The 21,371-nt window shown below is 36.6% G+C and overlaps 1 protein-coding gene across 15 annotated transcripts in view; it reads right to left on the reverse strand.

Annotated features, from left to right (window-relative positions):
• Nucleotides 1-21,371, reverse strand: part of CADPS2 (calcium dependent secretion activator 2) — a 306,360-nt gene that overhangs the window by 133,807 nt on the left and 151,182 nt on the right. For all 15 annotated transcript variants that reach the window (XM_031046299.2, XM_005146086.3, XM_005146087.3 and 12 more), the window contains exon 8: nt 17,063-17,202. In XM_031046299.2, coding sequence (XP_030902159.1) covers nt 17,063-17,202 — 140 coding nt within the window. The remainder of the gene's footprint in view (nt 1-17,062; nt 17,203-21,371) is intronic.

Here is a 21,371-nt window from a genome sequence, read left to right on the forward strand (position 1 = left end):
TTTGCAAAAAATATCAGTGTTTGGTAAACTGAAAAGGTGCCTATTGGTGAAGTTATAATCCTGTGTTCCTGGTACAGAGATACCAAATACATCTTGAGGAATTATTCCATCAAAAGTACATTATGTCTTCAAAGATCAAAAATGAAGGAGAGGTATTATCAAATATTGAAAGAAATGACGTAGAAAAAACTTTTTTCATCAATTATATTTCTGTAAAGTCTCTGTTCTAATAAGCTCTGTTACTATTTAACTGTAAATTAATATTATGCACTAAAATATTTATATAATTTGAGCTCATCTATACTCAGAGCTTTCAGATTTGTTAAATCATTGATTTAAAAGAGATGAGTATAGAACACATACCAAATCCACTAAAATACAATAGCTGGAGTGACACAATGCTGCTGTTTTTCTTCTAGGCTAAATTTGTAAATGCTAACAAATTATGTTTAAAGTCTTAATGATAAAGAATGCTTAAAGATACACTTTTTTTTCCAAAGAAAAACAAACATTCCTAAAGAACCAGAAAGCAGAGTGATACTTTCAGATTATAAAACATAATGTTAGAAAAGTAAATAACTTTTTTTCATACTCTCTTTTTCATTTTTATATCTGAGTTAAAGACAAGTGAAATTCCAAATTTTAAATCAAGCCATTTCTTGCCAAAATATTTTATATGTTATTTTAAAAACTGAAATAAATAAATAAAAACTGTCAGGAAAGTGAAAAACTGTAAGAGATACTTTTGGACAAAACAAGGCATTTAGCATAGTCACATGCTATTTTGCACCAATTAGTGAAGTTGCTAACATGCCATATCAATAAAAAACAATTGACCTAAGTAGTGGGGCTAATTAAATGAAATTAATAACATAATTAAATGCTTCTCAATATATAATAAAAAATTATGACTGTAAGTGTTCCATAATGTTGTCTTTTTGTTTTCCTATTATCTGCTTTTTTGCCAAGCTTTAATCAGTGTATCTATATGCATAAAAGATAGATAGCATTCAAATGTTAATGCGTTGGTGGCAGGAATCAGGTGTTCAATTAAAATATATTGAGTGTGCAAGGAAAAAACCCAAGCCTTCCATAAAATAGAATACATACGGCCCAATTAAAAATGAATTTAGCATTTGTGAATAAATTGAACACTCACATTCTGTAATGGCAATAACATTTTACATGACATTTGATTACTTTATTAACTTAATCTTCATCACACTTTTCTAATCTAAGGATCAAGATATTTTCTGCATGAAAATGGATCCATTGCTTCTCAATGTACAAAATAAAGCTGCATTTACCCAAATTGTTGGTTCCTCTCATGCTTTTTTTTTTTCTCATAAGCAGTGAATGACAGAAAAGCAACTCTAACACTTTTAGAGATCTTAGCCTAGCACATGTTCTCAGCTACTGGCCATATTTGCTTTATTTAATTTCAGCCTCAGCTGTATTGCTTCCATAACAACTCCAATTTAATTTGAATGAATTCATTACTCAGGATGTGTTTCTATGTGACTTGATGGAAAGATCCTTAAAAATGACATTATATACCCATGTCATGTGGTATTGTTTTCCAGCAGCTGCCCTTCACCTAAAAGGAGTCATTCTGTAGTCTAAGTATTCAGACCCCAGCTTTAGACTTCAGGTTGCCCTTCAAAGCTAAGACTTACAACCAGATGAAAAAGGGTACAGAGCCACAGACATTCAGTTTTAGAAGAGAGACAGGCTGTCAGCTGCCTAGCTGTGGAAGGAACACATCCTCAGGTAGACTTCTCGATGCCAGCATTACCACAAACTGAGCCAAGTTTCTTACTCTTTTCTACGTAGTCAATGGCATGGTGCCTTCCACTTAAAGCTGTGAACTCAAAATGATTTAAAAATTCAAATCAGCAGTTAAAATTGCAAATGCAGGAACACATGATAAAAATAGTAACTCCAAGTCACTGTTTTACTGAGAGAGGGTTGCTAGTTTTGTATTTAGGATAGTGTTTACTTCCCTTACCAGAATATCACAGCTTTTCAGTTTTGGAATAAACTTTGAAGAAAGGCAGATAGCAGTTTAGGATTAGCAATCTTCTAACATTATCAGGGGAGGTCTCCATGTGGTAAAACAAGGGAAGCTGGTCTGACCCCAATGTAAACTAAGTGGTGGAACTCAAACCTACACCTACCAGGACACTTCCCCTGCCAACCTATCTCCAGTTTACTCCATACAAGCAGCACAAAAGATAATCATAAAGGTCTTTTCTGTCTATTTCTCCAAAGACAAACCATACACAGGATTTAACATACATGCATTTTTCACTTACGTGCTCTCTTCTATAATTTATGCATAAAGTAAAAAAAAAATAAATTTTCACATTATGAAAAGGCAAAGCAATACTACATTACTGATCTGACACATATAACTTAGGAAAGGATTAAATTAAAACAAGCTTTTGGTAGTAAGCATGATAAAAATTATTTGTAGTGCAGAGTGAGCTCTTCATTAGTTTTTATTTACACAGAAAGACAGAGTGAGCTGGTGGTGCAGAACTCTGCATGAAAGCACCACTACACTGATGATACTTCAGAAATCACCAGCCTATCAAGGTGATGCCGTCATGTTGCTTAGTTGGAGATGTGACATGTACTTGAGGACCCTGACAACATGGTACATTGAACTGCCAACACAATCGTGTTGACATTTAACAGGACTTGGACTATTTAAAGGGATCTGTCTGTGTTGAATACACTATTTGAGAAAATAGTAGTAGCTGCCACAGAAACTCTGTTACTATGTCAAAATTCAATGCAATACTGTAACCATTGAAATTATATTACAGTGGAGGAAAAAACTCATTGAATTGAATTTATAAAAAGTTACCTCTGCTTTTACATCCAGTTTTGTGTTAAAGTTATTTTTGCCCATACAAAATAGTGTATTATGAACTGACATCTACCCTCAGTCACAGCAGAGCACAGTTGACCCTACAGTATCTAACTGAGCCAGCATTCTGGCACATAGAGAGGATGAGATTCATTAAATACTATTAGTTTTAAAATTAATTTTGCCATTTTAATTGCCTTTGACTTTTTGAGGGTTTATACTCCGAAAGACAAAAAAAGTATGTGAATTTTATCGTCTTTCAATTAACAGATGGACAGTGCAAATGACAGAAGGACACAACGGGCAGGTGGCATGCCCCCATCCTTGCAGCTAATAGTACTGGTGCTCTCTGTATAGACATAATGCCAGGCCATGCCAGACCACATGCAATGTAAACGTATGTCAGCTGGCAGTAACTCTTTCTTAAATTTTATGTCACAAACTAGTGTATGGTACCAAGAAACAAGCCAGATCACCTGTCGAGACAGGCTAATAAATCATCTGTGTCTTTCATCTGCATACGTGTGCTGTGCTGATTTGTAATAGAATAAAGCAACACAAACAAAACCTAAAACAATTAATTCAATCATGTATATAATTATGGAACAGATTATAAAGCAGAGATACTTGTGTATGATTTTATTTTAAAGATGTCAGCAACACCTTGTGTATATTTACAGAGTAGTATTTTTTTTCTCAAGTTTTAAGCAAAACTAAGAGTAAAAGTCTTATGTTATTCTGAATGATACTTTCCCAAAGCTATGGGAACTGTGTAGGAGCAGTAATAAAGAAATTTAAGCTAAGAATCCAGCCTGAACATTCCAACTAGACCAGAGTCTCCTCAATTAGAGTGTAAAGTTTCTGGGAAGTTCCCTTTACTCTCAAGTTATTATTGCAAATTTTATAACACCTGTGATGCGATCAGTTTTTTTAACTGTTCGTCATTTACTGTAGTAAAAATAAGCAGCCTGACATGCTAGTAAGACAAATGCTGCCTAGGGAAAAAAATGGTCTGCCTATATTTCACTTGTCACATGTAGTGACTAAACTGTTCAGATCATGATCTTCCATGAGGACCTAATAAGACACATATTTTGCTACAATGTAACAACACTTGTTTTTTAATACTGCCTTCAATCCACATAGCACTGAATGGTCAACCCACCTATTCTTCTTATCTTGTATATGAAAAACATTTACATGTAAGTTGATCTTAAACCAAGTTATTACTTGTGGCTTAGAGTAAAAGCTAGTTAAAAATCACCTGAACTTTAGATTTTCTCAATTCCTCACCTACAATTTCATGAATTTAGGGTCTATTTTCAGTTAAATATTAGTTCATCATCTGGTCACCTAGTTACTGCCAACTTTGTTATCTTTATGAAAATACAGAACATATTAAAATAGCTTTCTGAAGTTACGATCTGAGCATTTCCAGTAACAGACTTTTTTTTTAGATTTTATTCTTTATATCAAATAAAAAAATCAAAAAAGCAAAAATTTACAAGTGCAAATGCAAGGTTTTACACAAGCATGCATTTCATATATTTTCAGGATTGAAGCCCTGCTTGAACTCATGACATGGGCAGCAGTATAAGCTGTTGCCCAGTTCTGCCCAACTACTTTTAGGTACTTAAATGAAGTACCTAAATAAAGAAAAAAAAAAAAGGAAAAAAGGATGCATCTACATTGGTATCAGTCTGCATAAGGAGTGTTTTCTTTTGGAGAGAGATTCTCCAACATGGTTCACACTGTGGAGTTAATTCAGAGCATATGAAGTAGACTCCTCTTGCAAGAAATGAAATCAGATGTGGTGCTCAGCTAGTGCATCTCACATAGTGCAGCCATTAAAGGGCAGTCAGATTAGAACAAGACCAGGCACAGATTGAACTAAATCCCCAGAAATGCATACAAGATGATTATCAGGTTCTCAGCAACCACTGCGTCACTTTATAGATCTGTTTGTGCTCACTTCACACTTGGCTCCTTTTGCAGTCATGCACGAGGCACGTGCCAAGTACAGTTCAGGTCTTCAAGATTTCCATCTCTTTACAGTGGGTAGAATAACAATTGTAGCCATCAGTGGCTAAAAATCCTTCATACATGCCTTAGTTAGACAAGTCCAGGTTACTGCTCTTCACACCTTTCATCCTTTAATTCTCCACAGTAGGATCATCACTTACAATCTACCATCTGGGTATAGGGATGAATCTCATCCCATTGCTGCAACAACTGACTGTTGCTAGAATGTACACAGTCAACCAGTCTCTCTCATGCAGTGATGCTGCATTCAAATTTACTCAAGTGAAGCAGCCAGGAATTAGGAGTTAGTCTAATAAACTATGATGACAAGTCCTTGTGATGCTGAAAGATGCATCATCACCACCTGTATGGTCTGATAGTGATGTCTTCTCTAACATGATAAAGTGAAAATTGCTGCCACTGCAAAAGCTTTTTTTTCCCACTTCTTTTTTCCACTTACACATGCACACAAGGACCAGAAAGTTTAGATGAGAAGAAATTTAAAGTTGAGAATTGCAGACAGAAATTTGACAGTACAGACAGAAGCGTACCTAGTTGTTCTAAAGGGTCACTATGGTTCCTCCCTAGCAGAGTATGAGACCAAGAAAGTCCTCAGTCAGAGTAAACATTATTTAGCAACAACTAAGAACATCAGTGCTATCAGCCCTGCTCCCAGGCTGCAAGTCAAAAACACAGCACTGTACCAGCTACTAAGAAGGAGAAAAATGACTGCTACTGTTGAACCCAGGACAATGTTTAAAAAAGTTATGAGCAAAAACAACACACATTTATTTTTCAGAAAAAAAAATATTTAAGTTTTCTGACTATTAACCTTGCTTAACCCATAGATCTTTTTCACATAAAGTCTGTTGTGATTAAGCTAAGTGAGTTTGGATCTAAATTTATATCTCAGCTTTTACAAATATTTCAGATTAATTACTATGGAATGAATGAAGAATGACATCTTAATTAGTAATGCTTCTCTTGGCAATTAGGATTCTCTTGGCTTCTCTTAGTAATTAAAGTGGCAGTGGCATATCATTAAGGTCTTCAAGATTCCCCATGCCTCCTCAGAAGCAATTACTGTGGAAAGCACTGAAAATCAGGCTCATAGCTATAATCTGTTCTCTAAGGATCTAGCTGCAGGATAAACACTTTTGCTTCTTCCTTCCATAGCAATTTTACATTAACCCATCATCATTATCCAATCAATCATTAATGTAATTTTACTGTATCATTTTTCATGAAGTTCAATTTTCATTTTTAAAAAATAACTGATTACAGTCAACTGATTTTTCCAAAGTGTGTAATATTAAAATCATTTAAATGAAGACAGTTAACACATTAGCACTTTTCTTCATGACAAAATGCAATCATGCATTTAACACAATGAAATACTGGCGTTTAGCACATTTTAAACTAGTATAACAGAAAATACTACTGAGGCACTTTGGAATGATAGTAGTAAGGCATACATATATTACTGAAAGTAAATTAAAAATCAAGCCATTCTGTCATGCTGTTTGTAAATGTATATAGGAAAAATTTTACTACAGTATATATCAGTGCATGTTGCCTTACAATTATGGAAAATTATCATATTATTGTCAGAATTTAGCAAAAGATGTAAGATAATTACAGCTACAAGCTACTGTCAACTCTCCGACTAAATAAAAATACACACCACTGCTACTGGACCTAAAATCAATAATTTTTATTAATCATGTGCCCAAATTCAACCAATATTTCTGCTGAACTGTAAAGGCACTGGTTTAGTTTTCAAATTTTGTGATTATTTCTCAATATTCTCATTCCATGTATTGGAAGTTCTTGAAACACTTGGGTTTACTTTGTGGTAGGATTTATGAGTCTCGTCTTGCAGAAAGGAATAATCACACACTTGTCCTCAGGGTCTTGGATCTCTGAAGTTAGTGACTGTCTGAGAACTACTGTTGAAAGGAAAGATAATCTCCTCTTCCTTTTAGTAAAAAGCTCTTATGATTTCCAGGCAATCATTTTAACTTCGTGCAGCAGGAAGAGTAGTTAATTTACAGATTAGCAATGCCAGTCCTTTCCAGTTCAAGGTATTCAGTGATGACTATCTCATTTCATAAAGTTTTCTGAAGTTTGCAGCCAGGATACTCTCCATAGGCATTTCTGATCCTTCTGCAGGACCATACACTGAGTAGAGAAAACATGTTCAACACACATAAATATGTGGTGCTGGATGTTAGGTGACATTCTGGCATACTTTGATGTGAAGAGAAAAGCAGACATTCTGAATAAGCAGTAGGCTGCACTGTTCACTCCTGTTGATGCTCACATTCTTTACTGACACACCGTTTTTCTTCAACAGTCAACTGTGCTTAAAATTCAATCAAAGCCTATTCTATCATCTACACAACACATCTTTCATAAGTGGTGCTGAGTAAAACACTGCATTAATACAGTTTGCTTCAGCACTATATTAATGCAGTGCTGAATTAATTACCGCTGACTCGGTTGTCTTGATCAGTCTTAAGATTTTGGATTGTCATGCTAGGTCCAGGTTATATATGGATTGGAAAATGAAGCTTTGCAGTTCACACCTCTTCTGTCTTCAAAGACAATGAAACTTAACTGAAACTCTAATACTTCTTTATGCCTTCCTGTCAGAGACTACAATGGCATCTTTTGTCCAGTGTCTCAGGTCCTCTGCATATGGCAAGCAAATATGAGGTCATGTTGTCCATGCTTTCAGTGTGAGCATGAGCCAACTCTTAATTCAAAAGTGTGGTGACCATGTTGTTGACCCCAACAGAACTACAATGCTGGCATCACAGTCAGTTTTTGGTCAGGATGGAGAGCTAGCCAAGTATAATTTCTTTCTTTCCCTGTCTGCTGCCAAGTCTCACGACCTCCTCATGAAATAGTTATATTAAAAAGAAACCTCTAACACACTTTTGCTTCATAAATACAGTTTCCTTACTAGTGAATAACCTTAGATACAACTGCTTTTGTTCATCTTCCATATTATTAATATCCCCACTTGCTTATATGGAACTCTTTGGAAAGGAGCTCATCTACACGGGTAGATGAGAATGAGGTTCTTCAGACAACTTGGGTGCTAATTTTGAGGCCAGATACACTCAGCAAACATTGTCCCATTTACCAGCAATAAGAGAGACAAGAAAAGCTGTGAGCACTGTAAAATCAGAGCTAGAGGCAGTGACTAATTTTACTTAGGCCCAGCTAACTTGAATACACACTCGATTCATGTGATAGCTTGCTCTTGCACCAGATGGCTGTCCCTCACAGAGTTTCAACATGTTACAATATTTCACAAGGTAACATGAGAGCCTCAGGAAGTAAGAAGATTTTTGGTTGTAGGGTTAATGAATCAAGACTCAGGTGAAAACTGAGGCTTTCCTTCATGTCAGGCACTCTACCCACACATGAGGAATGAGTGGCACATCAATCAGTTTCATCAATAGCACAAAGGTACAATAACCTCACATCTGCAAATGGATTACATGTCATCTCAAAATACTGGAAGGCCTGATGTTGCCAATGGCAGTAGGTAATCTCTGTCACGTATCTGTCAAAAGATTTATCTCTCAAATGTATTGTAATAGAAATGATAAAGACCACTGATATACTCCACCCATATTTCTTACAACTCTACTGTTCTATTGATACAATAAGAAAATGCTTTGAATCAAATTGCAGATGTTAAAAACACAAATCAAGTGTGTCTGCTGCCAAACAGAACAAGCTATTGTGTCAGAGGACATCACAAACCCTATCTACCACCAGTGCCAACACCAAGTCCTCACAGGAATTAACTGAAGTGACATTTATTTAATATGAAATACCTAATGTCATTCATCTCATAAGAGTATATTTTATCCATAAAGGTCAATATCTGTAACTTGTAAGAAAACCAAGAAATATCAGTAGAAGTGAAGATATTTCTCATAAGGACATGGTTACCTGTAGCAAAATTGTTTTACTAGCCTTCAAAGTAGCCCAAGTTTCATTTAAAATGAGACCTAGCTTTTAAAAATCACTTGGGCAGTTATGTATAGTTTATCTCTGATCTGAATTCAGATATAAGTAACTGTGGATAAGGCAGAAGGAAAAAGATGACATGACTGACATGAGACATGAGATGACATGACGTAACTGAAGCCCACTGAAGTTGTCTGGTGATCAGGCATTTACTTGAACTTAGTAGATAACCCATACTTCTGAATGCAGTACATACAGTGAAAAATTTACCTTATGACTGCAGTGTACCTTTATTTTTTTTTTCCATAGGCAATGCCTTAGCATTGATAAACCAACCTGTCAAGGTATTTCTCCCTACCCAGTGGCTTTGAGAAAACTCAGACAACTCTGATATAGCCTAAATACCTAAATTTTTGGGGCTGCTATAGGGAGGCCATATGACTAAATAATCAGAAAAGGATTCCAAACTCTGTGAAGTTTGCAAAATTCAAACAAACTCAACATTACCTTCCATCTGACTTTCCTTATGCTTCCCATTTTCTTCCTGCTGACTTTCCTTATGCTTCCCAGTCTTAAAGTTCACAAACTGAAACATAAGCTCTGTACCAAAGGACTGTGAGAGCCCTGCTCTTTGAAGCAGCAGCTGAAGTCAGTGCTGTCCTACCCTTTAAGCTGGAAAAAAAAGTGCAATAGCTACAAACAGAAAGCTAGATGGTGCTAATATACTGACTTGATGGTTACAACTAGACGTGCTTAGCACAATTGGAAAGACAAATATTATATAGAGATACAAAAGAACTTACGTATGTAAAGAAATGCTATAGTTAAATAAATATCAATTTATTTTAACATTTGGTTATTTGGAATCTCTCAGCCCCCTCTCCCTTTTCCTAAGAGAAAAATGTTACTATCTTCACTAAGGAGAAAACTATTTTCAGTAAATGCTGAAAAGCAACATAGAAAGTTACTGTTTTCATCTCATAGAAACTAATAGGAATTGAAGATGCCTATGCTACATACTACTATATCATAACAAGAATTACTAAGGATTTTCTAAGATTTTGGATATATTCAGGTTTCTAACACTTTTCTTCACTTTTGAAGTAACTGTATACTTAATCTAAGACAACCTAAACATTTTAGGTTAGCCAAACTTTTGTTTCTATTTCATCTTTTCAGTGTTGGTAAAACAAATGATTTGGAATTACTGACATATCTATGTGTTTCAGCTCAGAGAAAGGTCTGAAGCCAGATTTAAATACATTATATGCAACACAAAGGCCTATTTGTGACAGGGAGTGTGCAGTACTTCCTAAGAGAAGTGTGACTCTATCCCTAACGTCTTTAGCTGTTAAAGTAACCCAGAATTGAAATAGCATCATTGCAATGTGATCACCTTGCACGTTTCTCTGAAATAATGATACTAGTAGCAGATTTCATCTTCAGATCAGCTTACATACCTTCAAGATATAAAGCTAATTCTATTTCTCCTCCTGCCCTTCTCTGCTAGGTGATCCTGGACAAGCAGCACATAGCAGCTGGCACCACCATTGTTCTGGCTGACTTCATTGTCCCTGTGTCTGCTCTTAGCTGACTTATGTGCTCACTAGTAGCTATGACAACAGTTTATTCAGGTAACAGTCACACACACTACAGCCCTACCCACTGAGAAGTCAGCAGACCCCAGTGTTACCCTCAGCTCAGTCACCGAATTGCCTGTGACCTTGGGTGTTCTCTGTTCATTCTTGCCTTCATTTCACTCATCTGTAAAAGAGAGGTAATTATACTTGCGTTCCTCTCCAACAAAATATTTTATTAATGGGTGACAAGTGTCAGAAAAATAAGAAGAGAAAATTACTTATTTTCTGCATCTTAGAAGGCTGCTAATCAGGACATTTGTCTCACAGATTTCCTTTAGCTCTAAACTACAGAAGCAGGAGGAAAAATGCGATACTTCAGTCACATACAGGAACCAGCAGCTATATTTACTGTTTATAAATGCTTTCATAGGAATATTTCAGTTAATCCCCATTGCACAAGAGAAAGCTTAAGGAATTAAAGATATAACACCTCCATCTGCAACATAGAATCATAGAATCATAGAATAGTTAGGGTTGGAAGGGACCTTAAGATAATCAAGTTCCAACCACCCTGCCATGGGCAGGGACACCTCACACTAAACCATGTCACCCAAGGCTCTGTCCAACCCAGCCCTGAGGACCAGCAGGGGTGGATCATTCACAACCTACCTGGGCAACCCATTCCAGTACCTCACCACCCTAACAGTAAAGAATTTCTTCCTTATATCCAGTCTAAACCTCTGCTGTTTAAGTTTCACCTCGTTACCCCTTGTCCTATCACTACAGTCCCTTATGAAGAGTCCCTCCCCAGCATCACTTTAGGCCCCCTTCAGATACTGGAAGGCTGCTATGAGGTCTCCATGCAGCCTTTTCTTCTCCAGGCTGAACAGCCCCAACTTTCCCAGCCTATCTTCATATGGGAGGTGCTCCAGTTCCCTGAGCATCCTCGTGGCCCTCCTCTGGACTTCTTCCAACAGTTCCATGTCCTTCTTATGTTGAGGACACCAGAACTGCACACAATACTCCAAGTGAGGTCTGACGAGAGCAGAGTAGAGGGGCAGGATCACCTCCTTCGACCTGCTGGTCAAGCTTCTTCTGATGCAGCCCAGGATACAGTTGGCTTTCTGGGCTGTGAGAGCACACTGAAGCTGGCTCATGTTCATTTTCTCATTGACCAACACCCCCAGGTCCTTCTCCACAGGGCTGCTCTGAATTTCCTTATTGCCCAACCTGTAGCTGTGCATGTCATAGCAGAGAGCAGGACAAAACTTACAAGAATGAATTTTGCCTTTCAAATCTCTGAAGAGTTGTGGACAAGAGCTAGGCTGAAATGTTTTACTTTGAAAGTCAAATTCAAATAGTTCCACTTTGAAATATTGTACTGTTCAGGCTGCTCAATTTGTAAGAATTTCATTGTACATTATCATTTTTTTGTTTTTTAATGGCCATTTTTAAGCAAAGCAAACTCTTTGAAAAAAATTTCAGTATCCCTTATTTTATTTCTAGATTGGAAGCAATAGAATAATACCCTTTAGTAACCACTAGGCTATGCTAACAGACAACTTAACTGACACAAAATCTACTTTAAAAGAATAATGTATGCCTTAAATGCACACAGATGTCCAAAGGCACATTAGAAATAAACCATGCATTAGGAAAGGTATTTACAGTAACCCCCATATCCTGAGTGGATTAACCTGTCTAGCTTGTTTTTTCAACCCTAATTTAATTATGAGTTAAGTACAGCCAAGTGAGCCTTCCTGAAGAAAAGAGTACCTCCCTAATGCTGCTTTTGTAACTTGACAGAAATAAACAGGCTTTCAATATTTTTGTATGGGAAGTTTTTAGGTCAAATTCTGCTTATTTCCTCTGATGATTTGTTTTAGATTCAAGATTGGAACAGAAGAAATTAATAGGAATATTGAAAACATCCTTTTTTTATGCATGCTTGCTTTACTACCTTAATAAAGCAGATTAAAAAAATATGTATTGTATGGGCTTTGGATTTTAGACAAGGAAAAAGTTGTCACATCCTATGAGGAGATGACAAATATGTTACAAATTATGAGAAAGGAACCCGGAATATCACGAATTGCCAATAATCGGAACTGTTTTACAAATCCCCATTGAAGAGTGACTTTACCTCATCACTACACAAGATTTCTAGCTGTGCATGATTCCCTTTGTAATCTACTGACAGGCTTAAATATAAAAGGATTGTTGTTTCAGACTCTGAGGGCCTTTCATGCAAGATAAAAAAATATCTAAAATAAATGACAGGATTATATTTATTCTAAGAGGTATATCAGCATTCCTTGCTTTTTAAGCATATAGCAGAATGTACAGAAAAATCATTGAGTGTTTCCATGATCAAGTGTTTTTTTTAAGAATCACATCATTAGTGAAGTAACACCAGATTAGCTGTATGAATGTGTCAACACAAACACTAGTGTAAAAGTAATTTGGTTACCAAAGCTATCTCTTTTTCTCAGAGGCACAAATGAACTGCAATTGAGATTCATAGTAGTGTTGAGCCATAAGGATTTTTATTTATTTTATTTAAGGTTACATCTTATAATGAAAAAAAATCCCATGTTTATAATTTGATTTGAAATATAATTATTTGTTATGACTATGGAAGCTCAAAGAGAGAATGTGATCTGAAGGTGCTGCAGTCCAGAATACTATTTGTGAATTAAAAATCTCAGTTCAAGTACAAGAAATTATAAAACTGATTTTTTTGAGGCATAAATGAGAGACAGGTTTTGAAAGCTTTCAGCATATCCCCTATGTCAATAAGTAAAGTCAGTCTTAAACAGAAGAAACTTTTCTGAAGGAGTAAAACTGTAAACTCATCATTAGCTTGGGCCTGTGGATTTTGTTGATGCTGAAGAATCTGAAATATTTGAACACAGCTATCCCTATTTCAAAAAAGTGGTTTCTTATTACCATTATTATTTTAATTATGATACAGCATTAATCTAATAACCTCTCTTCTTACTGCAGTTGGCAGTGGCATAAAATTCTAATTCAATTTTGAATAAATTTGGAGATTCACAGCTGAAAGGCAGTATCTAATGCCAACAGAGCGCCTTCTTTTCCTATGAGACAAATATGGACCTTTTATGTTAAGTGCTAACTCAGGCCAAGTGAGAAAACGTAAATTGCCTAATCCAAAGATGGGGCAAAGGTAAAGCATGAGAAATATGAGGAATAAACTGAAGAATTAGAACTTAACTGGGATAAATCACACTAACTACATTAGAAGACTGTCATTAAGGCTGCAAAATTCAACTTGTTAACATGACAAAATTCTAGCAACAAGGATGATCACAGTCTTTCAACCTTTTATTTTCCCCCCTTTTTATGTACTCTATAACCCACTACTTCAGTAACTGACCACACACATTTAAAAAAGTAAAAAATAAAATAAAATAACCTCCCAGCCCTTTTCACTATTCAGGACAGCAGCAGCTGCCTTCCAGCCCTTCAACACTTTATTTTCTCCTTCATACATGCTTCACTGCATGTTATGCAAACACTACTTTACAGAGAGTAATGAGTTATTTGCTTTTGTACCTTGTGCAGGTGCACCAGTAAGCTGCAGAGCCTGGCACTGCAGTAACACTGCCCAGCAGAACATAAGCCTTTGGCCATGTGTTTAAGAAGTGACCATGCCTTGCTTTCCCAGCTCATGAGGTATGTAAGAGCCTTTCCTACCGGTTGCTTCTCAAGATTTACCTTCAAACGTGTATAACACTGGAAAGTGGTATTATTCTCCCTTGATAACAGAACTGAAGTACTAAAAATTATAGGCTTTGGCTATTAAGATGAAGATCTGGGTTTTTTTAGGATATTTGGACTCTAGCAGCACAATGTATATTTGCAGCCTAGTTTCCACTGATTTCAACTAGTAACTGTAATGTTGGGCACCTCTATGAAATCAGACTCCAGTTTATAAAACTGGGCATGTGAAAAAAATGACATACCACCAGTTACTACAGGTGGAAATGTTTCAGTTTCTTACAGGCAGGTCCTTCTGTGTAGCACAAACAGAGATAAAAGCAAATTCTTCCAGGCATTCCTTAACTACCCTTAACTGCACCATATTCCTTTGCCTCACCATAATATTGTCTATTATCCACTGTGTGTTTCCAGCCTCTTCACAAATGAGGATTTCTGTGATACCACAGTATCAGTTCAGAACCAGAACAGCTTCAATCTGTTTATTGAAGCAGATGGGAATCCCTCGTGAAAAAATAACAAATGACCACTTACTACTTACACTCACCCAGGAAGTCAAGAGAAGGCTGCAGAGGGTGCTTGGATGATGGCTTTCCATAATATTAATGGTTCCTGACTGTACACATGAATGATTTGTCTAGCAGGTGTTTTTCTTTTTTTCCCTATCAAACAAACACCCTTTACCTTCAGTATCATTATAAAGTATTTCATCAATCTTTTCAATGGTTATTGGAAGAATTATTAACCTTTTATTTCATGTCACATATCCTTACGGTGGAGGAGTTTATACAGCCATCCTCTGATACCCTAACTTTTCTAGACAAGTAGATAATCATCATTAAGGCTAACGACTATGAAGAAAGGGAAATGAAGACTGACCTTGAGCATTTTTGGTGGGAAGAACAACAATATCTGCCTGGAGAATAGTGACAGCAGTGACCATGAAGCAAAACGAAGAAGTAAACAACTATGCCAGGAGATCAGCATTCAAAATCAATGTGAGGAAGTAACCAGCAGCAGCAGAGGAAAGGGATACTGATTAAGTTAGTGAAAGTGATATTTGATTGGGCAATCATTTAATGCTCTCTAAGAAGACTAGTGACACAAACCAGTATGTAAAAGTAAGCTGGGAGGTTAGGAAGATCCTCTGAAGACCCTGGAAGAACAGCTCCCAGCCTTGAAAGCCTCTGAGAGAACCAGAAGCAGGATGACTGGAAGCACTGGAGCCTTGTCCTTTTTGCTGGTACCCAAGTCAATGTAAGTTGCATGTTACACCCTGAGCGGGGTTGCAGACAGTATAACCCCAACATTATCAGTGACCTGATTAAACATGGGGACTTCTCCCTGTTGTCACCTGTTGTGCATGGGAGCACAACATCCTTGATACAGCTGTGGTGTGCAGTATGCAACCAAACCAGGCTATGTTCAAATTAGACACATCTGTTGATGCATCAATTCATGCTGCCCCATGACTACCTTTTGACAAACCACTGAAGAACGCAGGCAGCACTGTGCCATTTCTGCAGTATTCATGACTTCAACAGGCTGAATGTCTTCCAGCATCAGGAGATTGAACCTGTTAGTGCTCTGGCTCCAAACAAAGATGAGTCACAATTACCAAACCATTTCAGAGGTGTTTGGTGAGTGGAAACAAATTGGTGGGGATAGAAACTAACAGGAGGATATCATTCTTTAGCACAGGCAAGCACTTTTCTCCCTAGGACCTCTCCACTTCAACTTACTCATGTCAGCCTGGTCTTCCTGTTCTCTCCTGACACATTACACCATTTTTCTTATGCATCTATTTGCAGCCCTACTCCTAAGTTTTCTCATCTCATTCCCAGTCTCCAAACACAGTAGCTCCAGTTCCCATTGGCTCCATGACTGGTTTCACTCTTTTTCGTCACAGCTCCTGATCACCAGCCATAGGTCTCCAGCCACCAAATCCCATTGTTACAGTCCTGACTGTGTCTAAGTTTCCCAAAACCAAAATGAGGGCTGAGGCTGATACCTGGGAAATTTCAGCCCAACCAATTACATTTTTGCCAAAATGTAACGTGTTTTTAATTATATATATAAAAAAATGATTGATATAGGAGATTTTAGCAATTAATGTATGCATATAATGAGCAGAATATTAACAGAAGGAGATTAAAAAGGAATCTAAATAGTATGGCCGCTACATTAATACTACATTAACATGTTGAATAGTCCTCTTTTTTGAAATTAGTTTCTACTTCAGAAGTCAGAAGGATGGAAAACAACCCTGGTGATTGTTCCAACAGATACAGCCTTGCTACTGTCGGCAACACTATCTGGTTTTGCAGTTGGGATGAGGAAAAGCGATGGTAATTGCCTAAGTAAGCTGAATAATCTATTCCATATATTTTCGGTGTTTGACAGAAAAATGTCCTGAAACTTGTATTTGTACCTTAATTCCTTACAAGAGAAATACTACAGGAGACAGAGAAAGAAAAGAGAAGGCTATGTTGCAAATACCATCATATTTAAGTATATAATTAATCCTGTTTTAATGGAAAAATACATTTCTCCTAAATATCAGCTTTATTTTCCAAAGTGCTATAAATTTTTACATTCAAAACCAGTTTCTAAATGACACTGTACTTGAAGTTCTGCATTTCAGAGTTAGCTCATCATTTGTCTTTACACATCACTAAACATCTATTATTCCTGACTATTCCAAACTTTACGTATAAAACAAGGATTTAATACGATGCCAGGCTATAGGAACTGCTGTGCACATTTATAATGTATTACAAACTTTACAAACAAGGTTGAACACAGGCAGAGTGAGGCAAAATAATAAAATAGGCAGGAAATGGACACTTACCCACAGTGCTTCATGTGTGGTGGTTTATCCATTCTCACTGCCAGCTTAATTTTCAAGTCACTATCCTGGCTGTTTTTTGGGACTACCATTTTGTGGAGATCAGGTGACTTTGGGCTGTTGGATGTTGGATACAAGACAACCTGCAAGACATAAAATAAAACTTCAGTGAGTTGACACAAAATAAACCTATTAGTCTTTAACAGAAATTTCTAAGCAGTGTGAAGACTCCTGTTGCATCTCCTCCAATCTGAAAGACAAGTAAAAACTGTTTCATAAATCCAAGAAGCCTGTTGACTCAATCTTATTGTAACAGACAAATTTCCAAACCAAACTCATTTTCTTACAAATGGGAATTTTCATATTTTGAGTTAATGCAATTTCCTCCTCTGTCAGTTCATTCTGAATTAACAATTTTAAACAAAAAGGAACAGTTGACACTTGAAAATAGTAATGTATAATTAAATAAGAACCTGAACTTTTATATTACTCAGTGCTCTGCTGGAAGCATCCTATTGAAACAATTTATTTAGCATTATGCAGTGGCTCACCCCTTCAGTCATGACACTGCTTAATGGAAGAAAACCAAAATATGCTCAGTCTTACCAACTCCATCTTCAGAAACTGGAGATTAATTCCAAAGCATCTTTGCTGCAAATGGAGTATAATAAATATAAGGTACTATATGCAGTTAACATGTGATATGGTATAAATCTTTTGCTTAATCTATATTGGCAGGCATATAAAGAAAAATACATCAAATTTTAAATATTTAATTTTTGAAACTACTAGCTAACAATTAATTTTAGATTAGTATTACTCACAGGCTGTTAAATATTTATATATTTACCATAAAATCATAGAATAGTTAGGGTTGGAAAGGACCTTAAGATCATCTAGTTCCAACCCCCCTGCAATGGGCAGGGACACCTCACACAAAACCATGTCACCCAAGGCTCTGTCCAACCTTGCCTTGAACACTGCCAGGGATGGAGCATTCACAACTTCCCTGGGCAACACACTCCAATGCCTCACCACTCTCACAGTAAAGAACTTCTTTCTTATATCCAATCTAAACTTTCCCTGTTTAAGTTTGAACCTGTCACTCCTTATCCTGTCATTACAGTCCCTTATGAAGAGTCCCTCCCCAGCATCCTTATAGGCCCCCTTCAGATACTGGAAGGCTGCTATGAGGTCTCCACGCAGCGTTCTCTTCTCCAGCCTGAACAGCCCCAGCTTTCTCAGCCTGTCTTCATACGGGAGCTGCTCCAGTCCCCTGATCATCCTCGTGGCCCTCCTCTGGACTTCTTCCAACAGTTCCATGTCCTTCTTATGTTGAGGACACCAGAACTGTACACAATACTCCAAGTGAGGTCTCACACGAGCAGAGTAGAGGGGCAGGATCACCTCCTTTGACCTGCTGGTCACGCTTCTTTTGATGCAGCCCAGGATACAGTTGGCTTTCTGGGCTGTGAGCGCACACTGAAGCTGGCTCATGTTCATTTTCTCATTGACCAACACCCCCAGGTCCTTCTCTGCAGGGCTGCTCTGAATCTCTTCTCTGCCCAAGCTGTAGCTGTGCCTGGGATTGCTCCAACCAGAGAGTTTATTTATTTATAGCCTATTGAACAGTACTACTTCATTAAAAACTTAGCTATAGCCACACTTTTGGCAGTTAAATGCTGCTGAAACATAATGTCTCCTTCTTTTTTTTTAATTACAAGCACTATTTTTGAATTAATTTAGACTTTGAATCAATTTAGAGTTCTGGATTATCATGAACATGAAGCAGGATTTCAAAATGAAAACACTCTAAAAAGCAGCATTCTTCACATTAGTTTCTTGAAAACTAAAATTAATCATCATGCTAACCGTCAAGTTAGTTTCTTATACATAATACTTGTGCCTTGTGTCACATATATAATACACAGTATATTATCCTCTGTGTTCTTATAGAAGGTAAATCAAGCATTTAAGGAAGTATCTCCAAGCAAGCATAAATCTAATAGATCTTATTAAGGCAAAATAGTTAGTGTCATTCAGATCTGAAAGATGACGCAAGCTGAATGCTTTCAACTTCTCATCAGTATTTTTCAGAAACATGGTCCTGCATCACTTCAATATCAGGAGCTCTATTGAAGCAGAAAAATATGATGCATTTCCCCGAATCAAGTATTCAACCTTTATAACACCAGTGGGAGAAATAACATGTCAGATCTATCGAATACATTCACTGCTTTTTAAAGAGATAGTAGAAGAATCAGCATATTCTGGTTTCAATAAATCAGGAGGCTACTTTTTTCTTTTCACAAATAGCAAACACTATTTAGAACAAAGCTTATTCCTTCTTTCCAAGAAACAAGTTGATTGTCATTATGAATAAAAGCCATCTCTTAAAACACATTTACAAGCATTCTGAGTATGGCAAACTTTGTGTTCTGATGCACTGAACAGCAAATGGTTTATAGTTTATCTTTTTAGATGCAAGATTATATAAGAGGATTATCATTCATTGGTTGCATCTAACCCCTTAGCATTCACATAGGACTGCAGGTGACGTTACGAATTTCTCCTTTTCTACAGACTGCAGTTCCTGTTGTCCTGCAACTGCTTATTACAGTTCATGTATCTCAAGTGACATCTTTCTCCTGTCAGCTTCTTGAGTTTTTAGAATGCTGATGATGCAAATACAAGCATACAAGTGTATAATTAATTCATAACTTCAGTACTGACAATTCCTTTTCTGAATATTTAAAGAAGTATTTCAGAGCTTTGCTTTCAAAGCTCTCACAATGAGCAACTGGCAGAAATTATTTAAGTATGCACTGTGTTGTATTACACTTTGCCATGCCTCCCAGCCTTAAACAATGCGAGCTAAAAGAACTCTGTCATCAGACTTTTTATCATTACACACAAACAAACTATGCACATGCACACAAAGCGTTTGACAGGCATTAATTATCTTCACAATAATCTTCACACTAATATTGCCTTAGGGGGCAATGCTAACCATTGTGTACCACACCATCAGGTGGCACGAGCTGCAAGCTCCCATGAAATCACTGAACCCAAAATATTGGGCAAATGTTTCTCGATAGAAAAAGTAAAAAGTAACTAAAATTTGTGTTAAAAGCATTCTCCATTATGACAAACTGCAAAGCAATGCCATTGTCCATGAAGAAGCTTTCTAAGAATCTGTCCTGGATTTCCTTTCAGCACTGCTTATGGGATTTTAATCTTCTAGGTGTTGTTTTATAACCTACCTTAAAAAACAAAATGGTATCAACCCATGTGTCTTCTCTGAGGGGTATAAAATTCACTTACAAGATACTCTTTCACTGTGCCTAGAATTTCTAAAAGTTTCATAAAATTCATACTAAATCACACATTTATGAGTAAAATTTTATGTTTTATTTTATTTTTTAATCTATCTTATGCTCTTGTTCTTCTGTATGTAAATATCATTACAGGAGGTTATCCAGCAGCAGCAGAGAACTATGAGTTGTTAGTCTAGCACTGTGTTTACGAAAAGTAAACTACGAGGTAATCTGCATTAAAAAGTATAATGAACTATTAATGACCAGAATGCCATACACCTAACACAGCTATTGTACATTGCATTCTTCAACTGATTTAAGGCAAATTGATAGTATCAGAACAATGTGTGTTGAGATAATTCAGTAAATTCAATCATTTCATGATCATTAAAAATGCTCAGCTGTGTGGTCCTATTATATCTAGTATTGCACTTCCTCAGACCACACTGTAATGGAAAAAGTACCAAGTTCATTTTATAGCCTTTCTCATTCATATCCAAAATAAACACAGAAATCTTAAATATTATAGAGCAACACATTTATGGCTTTTTGCAAGGTGATGTTATCACAACACTGTTTCTTAATTGTGAATGACTGAAAATGTTACTTTCCTGACCTTAAAATATGACAGGTTGAAAGACATAAAGCTATAATCATTTGATAACTTAACTAACCATAATTTCTTGTGATTTAGTTGTGTATTTAAGGCCCCAGCTGGATCACAATAGAAGTTATTGGAAGTACATCTGAGCTAAACAATCAGTCCAGTCAAGCAATTATTATCTCTCCTCTATCTTTGGCATCGTACCTTCCTTTAAGGGTATGGAAAAGTTGAGTTGTCCAACATACTCTGACAGCTTGAACAAACCAAACTTGGGACAATCTTGCTTTCTCAGAGTTGATAACCAAGCAGAAGGTTCAGAATCAAATGTGCTGTGCAGAAATATACCTCCTACTAGTATTCCCATATTTAGACAAAGCTCTCAAGGTAACCA

This window comes from Melopsittacus undulatus, chromosome 5 (assembly GCF_012275295.1).
Source record: "Melopsittacus undulatus isolate bMelUnd1 chromosome 5, bMelUnd1.mat.Z, whole genome shotgun sequence".
In the NCBI taxonomy this organism is placed as follows: Eukaryota; Metazoa; Chordata; class Aves; order Psittaciformes; family Psittaculidae; genus Melopsittacus; species Melopsittacus undulatus.